General features: G+C 43.5%; 1 protein-coding gene across 1 annotated transcript in view; it reads right to left on the bottom strand.

Moving 5' to 3' along the window:
- LOC126194968 (tubulin beta-1 chain) overlaps positions 1-14,923 on the bottom strand; it is a 58,675-nt gene extending 43,752 nt beyond the window's left edge. The window contains exon 1 of the mRNA XM_049933361.1: positions 14,767-14,923. Within this exon, the coding sequence (XP_049789318.1) occupies positions 14,767-14,823 (57 nt within the window). The 5' untranslated portion in view covers positions 14,824-14,923. The remainder of the gene's footprint in view (positions 1-14,766) is intronic.
- Between the last annotated feature and the right edge of the window lie 3,042 nt (positions 14,924-17,965).

Raw genomic sequence — 17,965 nt, 5'->3', positions numbered from 1 at the left:
TTAAAGATGGCCGCGAAGACACCAGTGATGACACTCGCACTGGCAGACCATTGTCAGCAAAAACTGATGCAAACATTGAAAAAATCGGTAAACTTGTTCGACACTTTCCTTGTCAACTCCTGTTAACTCAGACACTGCTCTGATTGTTAAACGGCGATCTTGTCGAACAAGTTTACCGATTTTTTCAATGTTTGCATCAGTTTTTGCTGACAATGGTCTGCCAGTGCGAGTGTCATCACTGGTGTCTTCGCGGCCATCTTTAAATCGTTTAAACCACACTTGTGTTCGCGATAAGCAATCATCGCCGTACACTTGTAACATTACAAACGTTTCACTTGCAGATTTTCCTAGTTTGAAACAAAATTTGATGTTAACGCGCTGTTTTCTGTACACTCAACATTTTCCGACGCACAGACAAAACGTCAACTACTTAAAACAGACGTCACGGGCAGACTGAGTGCAGGAGGCAGATGAAACTCGAGCAGTAGGCGGAGCGAGAGTCACGTGACAGGCCACGCGACTTTCAGCCTTATTACATTCGTTTTATTGTTTCACCAGTACTAGTCCGTTTTTTTTTCTAGCCACACCTCGTATACAGGGTGTACATAAAGTCCGGGAACACTTTCAATTATTTATTGCACTAGAACTAAACATTGTACAGATGTCATACTGCATTTTGAAGAGAAACTCAATTTTTTTTTTTTCAAACATTGACTTGGCAGACGTCAATACGGTAATCGAATTCTTGCCGTACCCGTCCCAGCATGGCATCGTCGAACGTGGCAGTCGCTTCCCGTATTCTCTCCCGGAGCTGCGCTACATCACGTGGTAGAGGCGGTACATACACCAGATCTTTACAGTGTCCCCACAGAAAAAAAGTCACACGGAGTGCGATCTGGTGATAGGGGAGGCCACTTCATGAAACAGCTCGCACTGCACCCGAACCCGCCATGTTTGCGTCTAGCGCTATCGGGAAATTACCAAACTACGCTGTGGCGGTATACATGGGGGGCGAAAAAAAGAAGCCTTTCAGGGTTTCTCTTCAAAATGACATGTGTGATATCTGTACAACGTTTGGTTCTTGTGCAGTAAATATTTGAAAGTGTTCCCGGACTTTATGTACGCCCTGTATTTTGGAACTGATGATCTCTTCGTGATGCTCAATGCTTCTGCTGCAGGGACTGCCACTGGAGACTGATAATCATTTCGCTTCTTTACATGTTTTCCCTTGGACCTCTACACCTGATATGGGATCCAGACTGACGAGCTACAGTGAAGATCCGGTCGCAAGAGGATTTCGTGAGCCACTTTTTTTATAGTAGAATTATATTTCTTAGCGTTCTTCGAATGAATCTTTCTCACAAATAACGTTGTATGATCATTCCGCTTCTTACAGCTCTGGCCACATATACCTAGATGTCTTTTGTGGTGAGAGGTACTTAATGCCACAATCGTTGGCAGTTAACAAGTTCTTCCATCCAGTTTATTAGTCTATCGACTGTTTACAAACAGGTCAGATGTTAAGTGTTTCTACGAGAAAAAGTACCGAACATGACCCAGCTCGTCTGCCACCAATGCATTCTTCGTTGGTGGCGCAGGAGTGGGGCGGATATGGGCGCAGGCATTTCATATGTATATTCTCGTTGTCACTTTCACGACAAGGCTAATGACAGATTACTGAGCCGAGACAGAGAATCTAGATGTATTTTCGTTCCGCTGTTGCTCCTCTCGCTCCCGACAAAGCTGGCAGAAGCAATCGTCTAAGCTTCCAGATTTACTCCATAACTGACGCGGACCTTAATAAGGCCATTCCGAAATACTTCAATAAAAAATATCAATAGCGTTGCTCATATGTAGCGCAAACTAAGTTTCCGTCTCAGATTTAGAGCGGGTTTGACCCAATTAGCGACAAAAAATGGTGAAACTAGTTTTCATGGTGACAAAAGTTTAAGAATTGTGTTCTTCAAAGAATTTTTAATCCATCTGGTAGTATCTGAAAAGCCCATGTATTGCCTGTTTGCGCAGTAAGCATTTCAGGCTTACTGTAGCTAGCGGTAACACCTCAAGAGTTTTGGGTTTCTGACTTCGAGGCGTATCATTTACGAGACCAGAACCCCTACTACTCTATGTCCCATAAGCTCAGGCGAAGCTTCGACACTCATTTCGTGGGCGCTTATTACGGAGGTGTCAACAGCACTGAGCGTAATGGGACTGCGTAACATTCATTAGTAGGCGCGTCTTGCGGGGCGTTTCCGCCCGCGGTGGTGACGTCTGTCGCTACAGTCAACAGCAGACAACCCTAGTAATAAGGAGGACACAAGCTTAAGGTTTAACGTCCAATCGACGACAAGGTCATTAGTGACCAAGCTCAGACTGGGAACGGAAACTGACCATTTCTTGACAAAGTAACCTGGTGTTCAACTAAACATCTGGATGGCTGGACGGGGATTAGAACCACCCTCCCCCCAATAAGTTCTCCAGTGTATTACCACTGCGCCACCTCCCTCGGTACATGACGCGTAGTGAGGTTGTGCAATGGCTGAGACACTGTTTTCCTGGAAGAGTGGTCGGACCATCGAGATCTGGGTTTTCTACGCTTTCCCTGAATCGCATAACGCAAATACCAGGATGGTTCCTTCGGCAAGGACTCGGCTGCTTTCCACCAGCCTAACTCTCCAATCTGAGCTTGTGCTCCAGTGTCCTAGTCTTCGACGGGACGTTAAACCCTAAGATTCCATACTTTCCTTCAGAGCAACAATAGACAACCTGTGTTTAAAAGACCATAGTCACATGTCTTGATTTCTACCTCAGAAATTACTCCGTTTAAACATAATACACTGCGCAGCAAAAGTAAAGGATCACTTTTTTCTAAACCCCGTAATTATCATCCATAGCGACGCAAGTTTAAAATTGGCTCAATGGTGCCTACAACCTTCCTCTTTAATGGTGCAAAAGCGTGCCGCGCTGTAAAGTCATCCTCGGGTTCGGTGACGTCTCAAACAGCAACATGCTAAAGAAAGCTCAGAAGTTAACGCAGGGTGTAACGTTGGTTTATGGTGTCACGTGGGCACCAACTGTCACGAAAGTTTTGGCTCTGATGTACATGGTAGTACCAACAGGTACCGCTCAAGACCATCTGACGAGATTTGAATGCAATTCGAAGCAGGAAACGGTGCTTATTTCAGACCTATCTCGCGTCCTCCAGTAGCGTGATCGAAATAGGGTGTGACAATGGCACTTTAATGACAAACGAGAAAGGATCCTTCTAAGCCGCTCTCCTCCCCCCCCCCCTCCCACCCGTTAGGCAACTGCATTGGTGTGCTACCCCCGCCCTTCTCCCCACCTTTGTTGAGCACCTTAAAAATGTACCTGTACAGAAAAAGACCGTGACTAGGGAGTCCTAGGCACTAGCAGACGAACTACGCTACACCTTTTGCGCCTGTTAGGCCATCCGCAATGGAGGCGTGTCTAAGAGGGTCCCCTGTGTGCGAGCGCCTAAGGCATCGGTCACAGCTTGACGTACATTTTTTGAAAGCTCAAAAAAAGGCAGTTGGATGGCACCGAGGGTGTTGGCGACTTGCGGGTTCTTAGGATCCTTTGCCGCTTTATTCGTGCATGTGCTGTCGCTTTCCTCTGTGAACACCCCACAGGAGGGCTCTAGCCAGGTGGTCTAGAAAAGCCGAAGTACCCCTTGCTGCTTTGGATCACGTTCAAATTTCGTCGAATGGTTTCGAATGGTCCCTAGTCGTTCCCCGTTCTACATCTACATCCATACTCCGCAAGCCACCTGACGGTGTGTGGCGGAGGGTACTTCGAGTACCTCTATCGGTTCTCCCTTCTATTCCAGTCTCGTATTATTCGTGGAAAGAAAGATTGCCGGTATGCCTCTGTGGGGACTGATCTCTCTGATTTTATCCTCATGGTCTCTTCGCGAAATATACGTAGGAGGAAGCAATATACTGCTTGACTCCTCCGTGAAGGTATGTTCTCGAAACTTCAACAAAAGCCCGTACCGAGCTACTGAGCGTCTCTCCTGCAGATTCTTCCACTGGAGTTTATCATCTCCTTAACGCTTTCGCGATTACTAAATGATCCTGTAACCAAGAACGCTGCTCTCTGTTGAATCTTCTCTATCAACCCTATCTGGTACGGATCCCACACTGCTGAGCAGTATTCAAGCAGTGGGCGAACAAATGTACTGTAATCTACTTCCTTTGTTTTCGGATTGCATTTCCTTAGGATTCTTCCAATGAATCTCAGTCTGGCATCTGCTTTACCGACGACCAACTTTATATGATCATTCCATTTTAAGTCACTCCTAATGCCTACTCCTAGGTAATTTATGGAATTAACTGCTTCCAGTTGCTGACCTGCTATATTGTAGCTAAATGATAAAGGATCTTTCTATGTATTCACGACACATTACACTTGTCTACATTGAGATTCAATTGCCATTCCCTGAACCATGCGTCAATTCGTTGCAGATCCTCCTGCATCTAGTACAATTTTCCATTCTTACAACCTCTCGATATACTAGAGCAACATCCGCAAAAAGCCTCAGTGAACTTCCGATGTTATCCACAAGGTCATTTATATATATTGTGAATAGCAACGGTCCTACGACACTCCCCTGCGACACACCTGAAATCACTCTTACTTCGGAAGACTTCTCTCAATTGAGAACGACATGCTGCGTTCTGTTATCTAGGAACTCTTCAATCCAATCACACACAAGTGGTCTGATAGCCCATATGCTCTTACTTTGTTCATTAAACGACTGTGGGGAACTGTATCGAACGCCTTGCGGAAGTCAAGAAACACGGCATCTACCTGGGAACCCGTGTCTATGGCCCTCTAAGTCTCGAGGACGAATAGCGCGAGCTGGGTTTCTTTTTCGAAACCCATGCTGATTCCTACAATTTCTAGTATCCAGAAAAGTCATTATACTCTAGCATAACACGTGTTCCAAAATTCTACAACTGATCGACGTTAGAGATATAGGTCTATAGTTCTGCACATCTGTTCGACGTCCCTTCTTAAAAACGGGGATGACCTGTGCCCTTTTCCAATCTTTTGGAACGCTACGCTCTTCTAGAGACCAACGGTACACCGCTGCAAAAAGGGGGGCACTGTGTAAAATCGAACTGGTATCCCATCAGGTCCAGCGGCCTTTCCTCTTTTGAGCGATTTTAATTGTTTCTCTATCTCATTCCACCATGTACATCAGAGCACAAATTGCAGCCACACTGCATTCCAAAGGGTGTGATCACGTTCAACAAGGTTGCTAACCTACGATGTTCTTAGAGAACGCCTGAATCGTCGAGATGTTTCAACAGTGTCAAAGATTATGAAGAACGTCGTCGTTTCTCTCACCACACTGCGAACTGTCGTTTTCGACCGCGAAATGTGTGGGAATCAACGCAAGGGAAGGGATGGTTTCACTGACGCAATTTATGCCACACGCTAAGGCCATTTCCTGTCGATTCTGAGCGGTGGTGTGTCCGAAATGTTTTCCTCGGCAACCCATAAAGAAAACCTCATGATATCAAGGCGTCTGGCATAATTGTAGTGAAATTTGGTGCCAATGTGATATCATTAACTCACTTAAACCTCGCTTGAATTTGTGACCTGTGGCCTTTTTTCTTCGTATGCGTCGACAACTTGCTCTCTGAAACGCCGATCCACAGAGGGTGACATCGCTACACTTTTGCATCATTACAGAGGAAGACTGTAGGAACTTTTGAGCCAAATTTCAAACTAATCGTCCCAATAGGAGATAATTACGTTGTTTCGAAAAGGTGATCCTTTAATTGTGTTGCATAGTGTAGACAGAATTAGTTCTTCATCCTTGGAAATACTTCCTTCTAGGGTTAAAAAGAAAAGAGGCCCAATGCTTCCTGAAAATAACTCAGAGCCTCTAAGACACACTTGCCAAATTTGGGCTGGAAAAGATTTCCATTCCTGTGGCACACCGGTTTCCCCCCCCCCACCCGAGAGTTATGGAAAGTTGCCAGAATTCAGCAACACCGCTGTACTAGACCGACTACGATTACCATTCCTTTATTCGCATTTTGCGGGTGCGATACTGTACAGACAATGAGGAGAACGCATTAACCCTCTAACCGGAACATCTTTTACTCGGCGGTAAGATGGAACATCGGTCTGCTAGACCGCTAGGACATTTAAAGTGTATTTTTCTCTATTTTTATGACTTTTCCGCACTTCTACGTTGCTTCTCTCTCTCTTTAAGGTGTAATTAAACATAATAATAGGTTTTTGAACCATAATATTTGTTAAAATACCAGTAAATTCAAGTTTATTACTAGGAAAAACTTTAATTTGCAGTGTTTTGTTGTTTACACATTACTCCTTTAGAAATACTTTTTTTTTACATTATTATAGTTACAACACAAAGAAAATGAATACTAAAATGTAATGCAAAGAAAAAATTTAACTTTTATTTTTAATTGCACAAGTCTTGCACACTTTTCGTGAACACTCCAAGCACGTTGGTTCTTCGCAAGAAATACACTTGTAGGCAGTTTTCCTCTTTTTTTGATATGGACAAAATCGACAGGTTTTTCTTTTACCAAGTGTGTCCGTCGGACACTCATCAACTCGAACAACAAATTTATTCCGTTGGCTAACGATTTGCTTTTCTTTTGCTGCCTCTTCTTCTAAAGATGAAATAATACTTTGTAGCTCTTGAGGCAGATTGGAGATTGCCAGTCGGGATTTTACGAAATCGTAGACCAAATATAGAGAAACTCTTTTCAGGAAATCAAAACGTGATACGGTTTTCTTCTCTCCAAAAAGTCCATAAAGTATACTTGCGTTTGATCCAGCCATGGCCACCATGTGGTAAAAAATAGCCAACGGCCACCTTCTTGTTTTGCGATTAGTAGAATAAACACTGCACTTCATATCTAGCGTGTCTATTCCACTTTTTGTGGCGTTATAAAAAGATATGATTTCAGGTTTATCATTTGAAACGTCAGTGTAATTGGAATGATGCATTGACGAAAGAAGTAGGACTGCCTTATTCCTTTTTGGGACATAAGAAAGCAGAGTCATTTCTTTCGTAAAGCCATAAAGGCTGGACCCAATTTCACGATCGCTTCTTGCTTGAAATTCTGCTGGTATCTGGGGTCTGTTTCTTTTTAGTGTCCCAACTAATGTCAAATTGTGAGCTAGTAGCTCCTGGGCAAGTTCCACAGAACAAAACCAATTGTCGCAACTAATATTTCTGTTTGTGCCATACAGCCCTTTAGATAGGCGGATTACAGACTGCGTGGGAATGCTCTTTTTCTTTTCTGCTGTAGAAAGTGTGGCTCCATCACAGCCTTTGCCGGAGTAGATGTAGGCATTGTAAATATATGCATTGTGTGCATCTGCCAGACCCATGACCTTAATGCCATATTTAGCCGGTTTATTCGGCATATATATACGAAATTTAACCCTCCCTCTGAAAGGCACCAAAGTTTCATCAACTGTCAAATGCGCTCCAGGGCTATAAATTTGTTGGCAGTTCCAAATAAACTTATTAAATATGTCTGTAATGGCAGCAGCTGGGTCATATTTTTCCCTCTGTTCCCTCGTGCTCGAGTCATCGAATCTAAATGCCCTAAGCAATATTCCTAATCGCTTTTCTGTTATTATTGATCGAAAAATTGGCCTCCCCAAGACCGAAGTGGAAAACAGCGAGGTCATAGGCTCCCTCGCAGATTTGAATATGCTGCAAAGAACTGTGACTCCAATCACAGCGTTCACTTCCTGCACAGTAGTGTCTCTGTAAGCTACACTTTCTTTTAGTTCAATAACAGAACGAATTTTGGCCAACTTTTCATTAGTATGCTTTACAATCGTCTCAATCATGTCGTCAGTAAACAAAAGGCGCCACACTTCACCTGGGAGTGGGTTTTTCCCCACGGTAAGAGCAGGCCCTTGTATCTTTGATAGCCGTACCTTTATTATATTGGATGCTGCTGTTCGCGTCTTAGAGCGAACAGGAGTTGATGACCATGTGAAACACTTGTTTCTTCCGTAGTAAGAAACTGGAAGACGACTCTCATCTAGAGTGTCATCAGAACGCGTAGATGAGCTAGCAACATCAGCAGGCTTCTGTGGAGTGATTAGTCTGCTTCCACCAGAAGTTATGTCAGACTGTGGTTGCTCTCCAGTTTCTTCGCGAACTGCGGTATTTTCGACTTCAAATATTTCTCGAATAGTTTCATCATCGCGATCATCATCATTGGGAGAGTCATCGTCATTATCTGTTTCATTGCGAGGATCTTGGATAGTAAGGTCCTCATCTGGAATGCATGATTCATCTGAATCCACTTCCGAGTCTGATTCTTCAAGGTAATTTTGAGAGCGTGCAAGGGCTACAATTCTTTTCGACCGATTTGAAACATATTTCGGACCTTCCATTGTAAACCTGCAAGGAAAAAGGGAAAAATGAGTTTTAACGAAATTTAATGGGGATAATTCTATCGCTGTAATAAGTTTGCGCGGTAAATTGGAGAATGTGTGTGAAAAACGGAAAGAGGAAAAATTAAAACGTTAAATACGAGTTGTTACACTTTTTTCTCGTTCTTCTATGAACACAAAAGTATTAAGCATCGTGTGGTGGCAAAAATTTCAATCAAATAGATGAAATGTTGCTACACAGAAAACAGAAGAGTTCAAAGAGTGGAACATCGGTCATACAGACCGACAAATGCGTGATACTTTTAGGAACACCGGTCTGGGAGACCGGCAAAAATTTGACACTTTTAGGAACACCCGGTCTGTCAGACCGGGAGGGGAATGCATTTTTTCGGAACACGGTCTCACAGACCGACAATACGTAACAAAAATTCTACTTACTTGAAAACAATGCATGCGCCGACAATACGTTGTTGGCCAGCTGCGGTTCGGGACCCGACTGAAGATTACTGGGCTTCTCCCCACCCTCACGAACAATGCAGCGCCGTTAGCATTGTTAATGTCAACTATGGCGGTATCTCAGACCGATGTTCCGTTCAAAGGGTTAAGAGTTCATTGCCCCTAACGGCCCGGCTGCAGTGGCGCCCGACACACGCAGCTGGAGAGCGACAGGGAGAACTTAGCTTTCTCGGCGTACCTCGTAATTCACGTGCAGAATAAAATATGGACGGGAAGGCCTGTAGGAGAGACTGCTGGAGAAACTCGTCCCACTTCGCCACCGGAAGCGCCAGCAGCGGACCAAGATGGCCGCCGGCTGTTTCCGTGACAGCTGCCGGCAACAATTCTCGCAATCTCCCTCTTGGACACGTTTGTTACAACGTGTCAACAATAAGATTTAAGCACATCCGGAGCTGCTGAGCCTGTGACCCAATCCCGACCGTATGAAACCCTAGCGTGTCCTCTCCAGTTTTTTTTAATTAATGTTTTTTCTTTGCATGGCTCAAAACTTTTAATCAATAACTGGTTTACTACAGGTTATACGTTATATAGTTTAACTGAAATTTTGTATTCATGTACGAAAATCGTCACAGTGCAGTATGATACATCCATCCGAAATAAACTCAATTGTAGACGAATTGCTATAATCCTCATTCTTGTTCTAATCAAAATGGATATGTGGGTTTTCAGAGCAGCAAGTCACCAATTGATAACCATTCTCACGTGAAAGATCGGTTTTGTTTAACAAACATTCTTAATTTGGCGCCCTATGGTGTCTTCTAGGCTTTTTTGGGGAATAATGTTAAAAACGGTTTCTGGAACCAAAAAACTAGTGAAAACAGTATCAAGAACTGTTCGTCAAGACTACAGTTCATGGATGTGACTAGAATGAATTGATACTGAACTGTTACAAACGCATTTATCTGATCGTGATATCGTATTCAAGCTGTAAATGAGCAGATTGATCTGTTTTTCAGTGCAAGCGAAACACGAAATGATTCTCGAAATGGCTACTCTCAGTTCATTCACCATTCTTAACCTTGAGCGGTATTTTGACTTCACGGTAGCGCTTGTAAAAGGAACAAATACTTTGGCACAAAAACGCAAATTTTTTTCCCTGAAAACCGAACTTCCCGCACTTGTGTTCCCATTTTAAACGTTTTGCGATGCCGTTATAAAGGACACTGGACTCCCATCCGTTCGTTACTATATCCCCTACTTCCCCTGGATGCTAATAATGAAAAGGGAAGGTTAGGTTTCGTCAGTCACTGGAATATTAGAAATGGAAGACAAATTCAGATTGAACAGAATTGTAGGGGCAGATACCATTTCGACCACGTGAAGTGCTACAGTAAAGTGCAGAAAACCTTCACCAAGACGGGGATTTGAAATATGATCTTAACGAATACAAACCCAACGTGTCTCAGTTTGCCTGCGGTGAGAGCAGTAGTTTGTAAACAGAAGTCACTTCACCGAGGAGCAGCCGTTTTGACCATAACATAAGTTTCTCGAATCTGCCGTAATTCAAATTAATTTTTTTCACTTCAGAGAATTTAAAACTTGAAGTGCAACGTTCTTTGGGAAAGACGGAAAAACGTAGTGCAGAAAAACTACAGAGATCCGCATTTAACGTTCCGTCGACATTAGTGGCTGAGCAGGAGCTCTCTTGGATGACTATGGTGAAAGGAAATCTTCAGTGCCCTTTTGTACGAATCATCTTGACATCCTTGTGATATACTTCAGAGAAACTGTGGGAAACAAAAATGCTGATGGAGTATTCGCACTTCATCATTACCGAAAGTGGATCCAGGGGCTTAACTACTGCTGCACCTCGATCGTTTGCAGTTTACACTAAGCACATAGTGTAAGAAGTAAATACTTTTTCATAGAAGGGAGATATTTTGTTACCTGCGCTCTGAACACACAACTAAATTCGGTTGTAGTTCGCGATTTGATAATTCAACGTTTGGAAAGTACAAGTCTATGTACAATTGCCACCTAAATCGCTTTTCGGTCGCCCATTGTTCACTCAGTTACGTGATGACAAAAAATAAGAGATTATGGCAAGATCGTTTGTGTCTGACGCAGTGATAATGAACCTGCAATGCCTTCCACGGAGTCCTTGTTTCTGGTTAACAGAGATGGAAGTTTACAGCAGAATGTATTACGTGCAACACTATTCTTATGAGTAACTGATTTTTTTGACTACGCTGGTAAAAAGCTGTGATTGTTTTATTACAATCTTGCCGTTGGCTTTAACACCCTCGGGTCTGCTGTACAGCCTGCTTGCGATAGGCAAATTATCTGAGCGCCTGTTCCGCTTTGGTACGGGTTTATAGTCCCATCTCTGGTCTACTGAAAAATGCTATACGCCTAACAAATCCTATATCTGCTACAGGACTCAAACGTAGACAGTAGAGGCTACGTGCCGAGTTACACGAGGCAAGATATAGGTCGCAAGCCAAAGAGCACCTTCGACATTAACACAGCAGCAAAATGTCAAACAGTTACGTGTATGCCAGCGTCAGCTGCAGGACATTTCACCGCAAACGATCGACAGCTGCAGGAGGTGACTATGGCCATTGCCCCTTTAGTAAAGCAGTCGCGACCATTATAGTTAGTAGTTTGAACACCGTAGTATTTTAGGCTTTCTTCAAACTTTGACACCCAGCAAATTATACGAGGACCTAGAGATTTAAATTGGTTACAAACAGTGGCGACAAATTACATTTTTGACACTGGAATGATGGACGAACGTACAACAGACTAAGGAGAATGCTCAGAGTAGAACACGATGGAGGGCCTCGACCTGAAATCTGCCCTAAGACACACTAAAGAAGAAGACTGACAGACGGAAGTCACGTCTGATGTCAGACGCAACCATAATGTCACGCGTAGAAACCAAAAACCTTTGAATTTGTCTGACCTTGTACGCAATCAGTCTATATTCCGTCGGAAAGTTCGGGAATGAGTTCGATGTACCGTTTCCTCTCTGACCACACGCAAACAAACAGGTTTTCCTTGCCCTTCATCTCTAATTTCCTTGACACGCCTCCAATGCTTTAAAAGTTTCTTCACGATGAAGAGCGACGAGTTGCAATGTTGAAGACAATTCCTGTCCCACATTAGTCTACGTGGAGAGCTACACATTTTGGTAATACGATCGATAAAGTACATACCTCCACCGCCGCCCCCCCCCCCCCCCGCCTGAATGTGCCACAAGCAAAAAACACTGCAGATGGAGGTATAAACAAATTTAGTAAGGCATGCTACACAGGAGGTGCTCCACTATGTAACAACGTTTTTAAGTTCCACTGCTGGAAGGTGTGGACACCAGAACTCTCCCATCTGTTGTACGCATCATTGTTTTCTACGACGATTATACCAAAACAGCGAAGCACTGTCAAATGAGCACGTTGCTAATTTAAACTTACAAATGCCTACGTTCCTCTGGCAATAATGAAGGTGGTACAGTCAAAGATTATAATAATCGAATCTTGTTTCTGACACTTTATTCACCAAATAACGCCAAAAGGACAGAGGGAGATGACAGTGGTTAAAGGCAGTGGGCTCGCATTCGGGGAGAGTCAAACCCCAGGTGGGGAGTCTAACCTTAGATTTTCCTAAATCGCGCAAATGCCGGCTTGGCAAAGGATTCGACCTATTTCCTTCCCCAGCCATCTACAATTAGAACCTGTACACCGACCTTAATGATTAATAATTTCATCGTTGACGGAACATCACACGCTACTTCTGAATCATCCTCTTCGTTTCAAAACCGTTTTCCTTGGAGCCCCAGTTGCCCGTAAACATTTAACGTTTCCTTCACATCTGATAATGCAGCGTTTGTGTGTTCATACAGTTCCACGTTCACGAATATGGTCTCAAACCGTCTGGGCGTGTCCACAGTCCAAGAAAAAGCGACTACCCAACTACCGTAGTTTTTTGGACTTTGGGCCAACGTAGGAGAGAGGGCAAATCTGACGACCTCATGTAAGTAATCATTAGGACATACATTTGACGTGATTTGGGGACACCTATAACATTTTCACAACGCTCCTCCCGCTTACGGCTTCTTTGATTTTATCATCATTTTTTAACAAATCTGCTATATCACCGCCTGTATCAACAACTCAACGAACAAATCAAGAATATTTCCTTACTACTACTTGTTGGTCACCATATTTGGTCATCTTGCATTCTGCTCTAGGAGGGGGGGGGGGGGGGGGCAGCGGCAAAAGGGGGCGCTTTCATGCCTCCTCGCCACTGGACTCTGGGGTAGTGAGTTTTTAATCATTACAGAATTCTCATACAGTGCTAGAAATGACTTCGTGTGTTTCCGCTAAACTCAGTTAGCAAATTGTAGCATTAAGTAGCCGACATCATTGAGGCAATATTATGGTTTTAGCAGTAGCCAGGGAACGATATCATTGCTTGGCACTTTTCTGAGATTGTCCCCCCTGAACAAATTTAATTTCTACAGACGTCTATGGTTATATATATACTTTCATCTTAGAAAAGTTTGGAGTGAGGCGGGGTGGGGGGGGGGGGAGGAGAGAAGGAGGAGAATAAGCTTCATATTTGGCATTCAACTGTAATGCGCCTCCCCACGTCAAATTAGGATTTTTACCAATCAGTGCATCAAGTAGTGCAAGTGTATTTGCAAGCAATCAAGGACACAGGTGCTTCAACCTCAAGACGAATAATGCACTTGTTCCTTACTTGGCATTAAGCTTGGTCGTTACCTAACATGAATATTTACCTGTTTCGAGAGTTGACAAAAAGTTACCTTCATAAAAAATTAAAAAGTAACAGGTAAAAAAAACAAATAAATCCATAATTGTCGGGTGTGCATTGATCGTTCTGACAAATGGGCTGGTGGAAAATCTACTAAAATCTCAATGAGTGGTTCACAATTTTTTGTGCGTAAGCTGTGAATCTGTGCCTGCTACAGGAATGAATACCAACGGCCTTGAAGGCGTACCTTTTAATATGTGACGAAGCTCTGCGTCCTACGCACTCCTCAGGTAGTGGGACTTCACACATTAAAGAACAACTGTCAATACATATATTCTACAAAATTAATTCTTTTCATGTTTAGTTCCATAGCCTTTTGAATTTATTGAAAGGCATTTGCGCGAAACTGTACGTCTGTATTCTTGGCAATTTTGAACTATATCGCCATTTTCAAGAGGAGAAATCCTTGAGTATATGTCATACGACATAAACAAGCAGGAGATTGGAAAACTTAACACATTACACGTCCTCACTCGGATGACGAGCGAAGATTCGTTGCCAGAGGGTGGAAAATAAATGAAAAGTTCAAACACCCAGCAACACTGAGGCAGACAGGAAAACTTAACACGAATTATTAGTTCACTTTCCATTACGATTCAGCATTGCCCTAGGCGCGAGAAATCCGGGTAGCACGAAATTCCGACAAAACCCCTATGCAGTCTAAATGAAATGCTACAAAGGGCGTTCAAACGAGCTGATGAAATATAGAACTATACCGTTTCAGAGACATTGTGTGACGTGTATAAAGGGCGATACGAGGAGACACGTGCAAGACAATCTCTAGAAGTTGCTGTAGGAATGAAGAGGGCGAGACGGGAGAGAGGAGGAGGGGGGGGGGGTGAAAACTTCGAAGTCACATTTAAACAGAGGAATGGTTTTGTTCGATACTGTGACCTTATACTACGAGGCAGCGGCTTTTGTTATAAGTGCAATACGAAGTCCACAGAGATCACACGCTCTTTATGGCACCGGTCGGTGTACACAGCATGTATTAGGATAAGCAAGGAAGATAGCGCCGCTGTACTACTGCAGTTTAGCACTCACCTTGGCGCCGATCTGGTTTCCGCACTGGCCCGCCTGGATGTGTACTATCTCCCTCATTTTGGTGTGTCTTGTGTTTCCGTCTCACGCACGAATCGAAGCAGTATACCTTTCCCTCCTCGCGTCGCTACTCGAGTGGCTGAGGGACGCTCCCGCCCGGGTCTAGTAATACCCGAACCGTCACGGCGCGGCTTCACTGCGCATGCGCGACGACGGCGGTGCTGCCATTGGCCAGCGGCCCGCCGCTAGGGTCGCAGAGGCGCCGCAGTATGGATCGTCCGCTCTGCAGTCGTGACTCACGTTTGTCTCACCTGCATAAGGGGAACTGCAGACGCTACCCTACAGTCATTTCAAGGGCCTCATGAAACCACGCCCTCGCCGATCCCAGCTGCTACTGCCATACATAGAGTTACAAAATCAGTTTCGTAACATTTTCTAGTACTCAAGAAAAGAAAGTTATTCGACATTTTCTAGTAATAATGCAGAAAGATTTTTTCATCATGCTTTAGTAGGCATCGCCCTGTTGGAGGTAATGATGGGGCAACGGACTGGTTTTAACGATCGATTAACCAGTCAACTGTTTCTTCATTCAATCGTATTATTTATTTATTTATTTTTTCTGCAGACACGTCCGCTGTTCGAATGTTTCTCATTTACTCTCCAGGTTAGGGGGGTTTCACTCAATGCGAGACAACCGACTGAAACAAATCTCCAGCAATGAAGTCAGATGAATGTTTTCACTTACATACTTATTCGACCTTTTCGATCACACATGAGCCATGACTAGATTGCCAACTTCTTTTAGGCACAAGTGTGTGTGTGTGTGTGTGTGTGTGTGTGTGTGTGTGTGGTCTTCAGTCCAGAGACAGGTTTGATGCAGCTCTCGATGCTACTCTATCCCGTGCAAGCTTCTTCATCTCCCAGTACCTACTGCAACCTACATCCTTCTGAATCTGTTTACTGTGTTCATCTCTTGGTCTCCTTCTGCGATTTTTACCCTCCACGCTGCCCTCCAATACTAAATTGGTGATCCCTTGATGCCTCAGAATATGCCCTACCAACCGATCCCTTCTTCTAGTCAAGTTGTGCCACAAATTTCTCTTCTCTCCAATTCTATTCAATTGCTCCTCATTAGTAATGTGATTTACCCATCATATCTTCAGCATTCTTCTGTAGCACCACATTTCGAAAGCTTCTATTCTCTTCTTGTCTAAACTATTTATCGTCCACGTTTCACTTCCATACATGTCCACACTCCATACAAATGCTTTAAGAAACTACTTCCTGACATTTAAATCTATACTCGATGTAAACAAATTTCTCTTCTTCAGAAACGCTTTCCTTGCCATCGCTAGTCTACATTTTATATCCTCTCTACTTCGACCATCATCAGTTATTTTGCTCCCCAAATAGCAAAACTCATTTACTACTTTAAGCGTCTCATTTCCTAATCTAATTCCTTCAGCATCACCCGATTTAGTTCGACTACATTCAATTATCCTCGTTTTCCTTTTGTTGATGTTCATCTTATATCCTCCTTTCAAGACACTGTCCATTCCGTTCAGCTGCTCTTCCAGGTCCTTTGTTGTGTCTGACAAAATTACAGTGTCATCGGCGAACCTCAAAGTTTTGACGTACGGCCGGCCGGGGTGGCCGAGCGGTTCTAAGCGCAACAGTCTGGAACCGCGCGACAGCTACGGTCGCAGGTTGGAATCCTGCCTCGGGCATGGATGTGTGTGATGTCCTTAGGTTAGTTAGGTTTAAGTAGTTCTAAGTTCTAGGGGACTGATGCCCTCAGAAGTTAAGTCCCATAGTTCAAATGGCTCTGAGCACTATGGGACTTAACATCTGTGGTCATCAGTCCCCTAGAACTTAGGACTACTTAAACCTAACTAACCTAAGGACATCACACACATCCATGCCCGAGGCAGGATTCGAACCTGCGACCGTAGCAGTCGCGCGGTTCCGGACTGAGCGCCTAGAACCGCTAGACCACCGCGGCCGGCTAAGTCCCATAGTGCTCAGAGCCATTTGAACCATTTTTTTTTTAATGTACGTATTTTATTTCAAGGAGAGGTAAAATGTCCGTGTTATTGAAAATGAATTATTTTCAAAATTTCGTTTATTTCTTTTGCTAAATACGAATTTTTCGTACTTCTGGCATTATCAATGTTTGGTTGGCTTTAAAACCCCAATAACTGTGCTACATGGTAAATTTATGTTTAAGTAAATCAAGAATTGCTTTTTTATTCAAATTTATTGAAGCTCTGTCTCTTCACACTGGTTTGCACCCATCACCGGTAATTCTCTTTTGGTAAATACTGAGGTCACGTGGTCAGAGCGCATAAAGGTTACAACGTTTTTAACTTTTTTGTGACTTGGTCACTCGTTTTTGCTTATACTGTCACTTATCGGAAATATTTTTGATGAGAAACATCTGTCATGATATGATAATTGGCCGGCCGGAGTGGCCGAGCAGTTCTAGGCGCTAAAATCTGGAACCGCGCGACCGCTACGGTCGCAGGTTCGAATCCTGCCTCGGGCATGGATGTATATGATGTCTTTAGGTTAGTTAGGTTACCAAAAGAGAATTACCGGTGATGGGTGCAAACCAGTGTGAAGAGACAGAGCTTCAATGAATTTGAATAAAAAAGCAATTCTTGATTTACTTAAACATAAATTTACCATGTAGCACAGTTATTGGGGTTTTAAAGCCAACCAAACATTGATACTTAATGCCAGAAGTACGAAAAATTCGTATTTAGCAAAAGAAATAGGGGACTGATGACCTCAGAAGTTAAGTCCCATAGTGCTCAGAGCCATTTGATTCGATAATTTTCTTCTAATATCTTTAGTTGATGTGCTTTCAGAATATGAATTATTCTTGCAGTTAGGGTGTGTATCGTATTAAACTATCCTGAGGAACACTTTTTAGGCAGTCATATTACTTTTCCCATTCCCGCGCAACTGATCGTTTCGGCATTTTAATCCAGACATAAAGTTCACTTGATGAAAGGAGAATGCCTGCATCAGCCTCTTGAGAGCACTGAAATGATTCAGTGGCAACGAATAAAAATTTGTTCCTGATCGGGTCTCGAATCCCGTATTTTCCGCTTTACGGGAGCGGTCACTTAAACCGCGTCGGTTTTCAAGCACGTTGCACGTCCAGCCCAAATTCTCAACTTGTCGCACAGTGCTTCTG

The sequence above is a fragment of the Schistocerca nitens genome, chromosome 7 (genome assembly GCF_023898315.1).
Source record: "Schistocerca nitens isolate TAMUIC-IGC-003100 chromosome 7, iqSchNite1.1, whole genome shotgun sequence".
Lineage (NCBI taxonomy): Eukaryota > Metazoa > Arthropoda > Insecta > Orthoptera > Acrididae > Schistocerca > Schistocerca nitens.
Note: the sequence above shows the minus strand (reverse complement) of the source record. Positions and strands in the feature narration are given on the sequence as shown.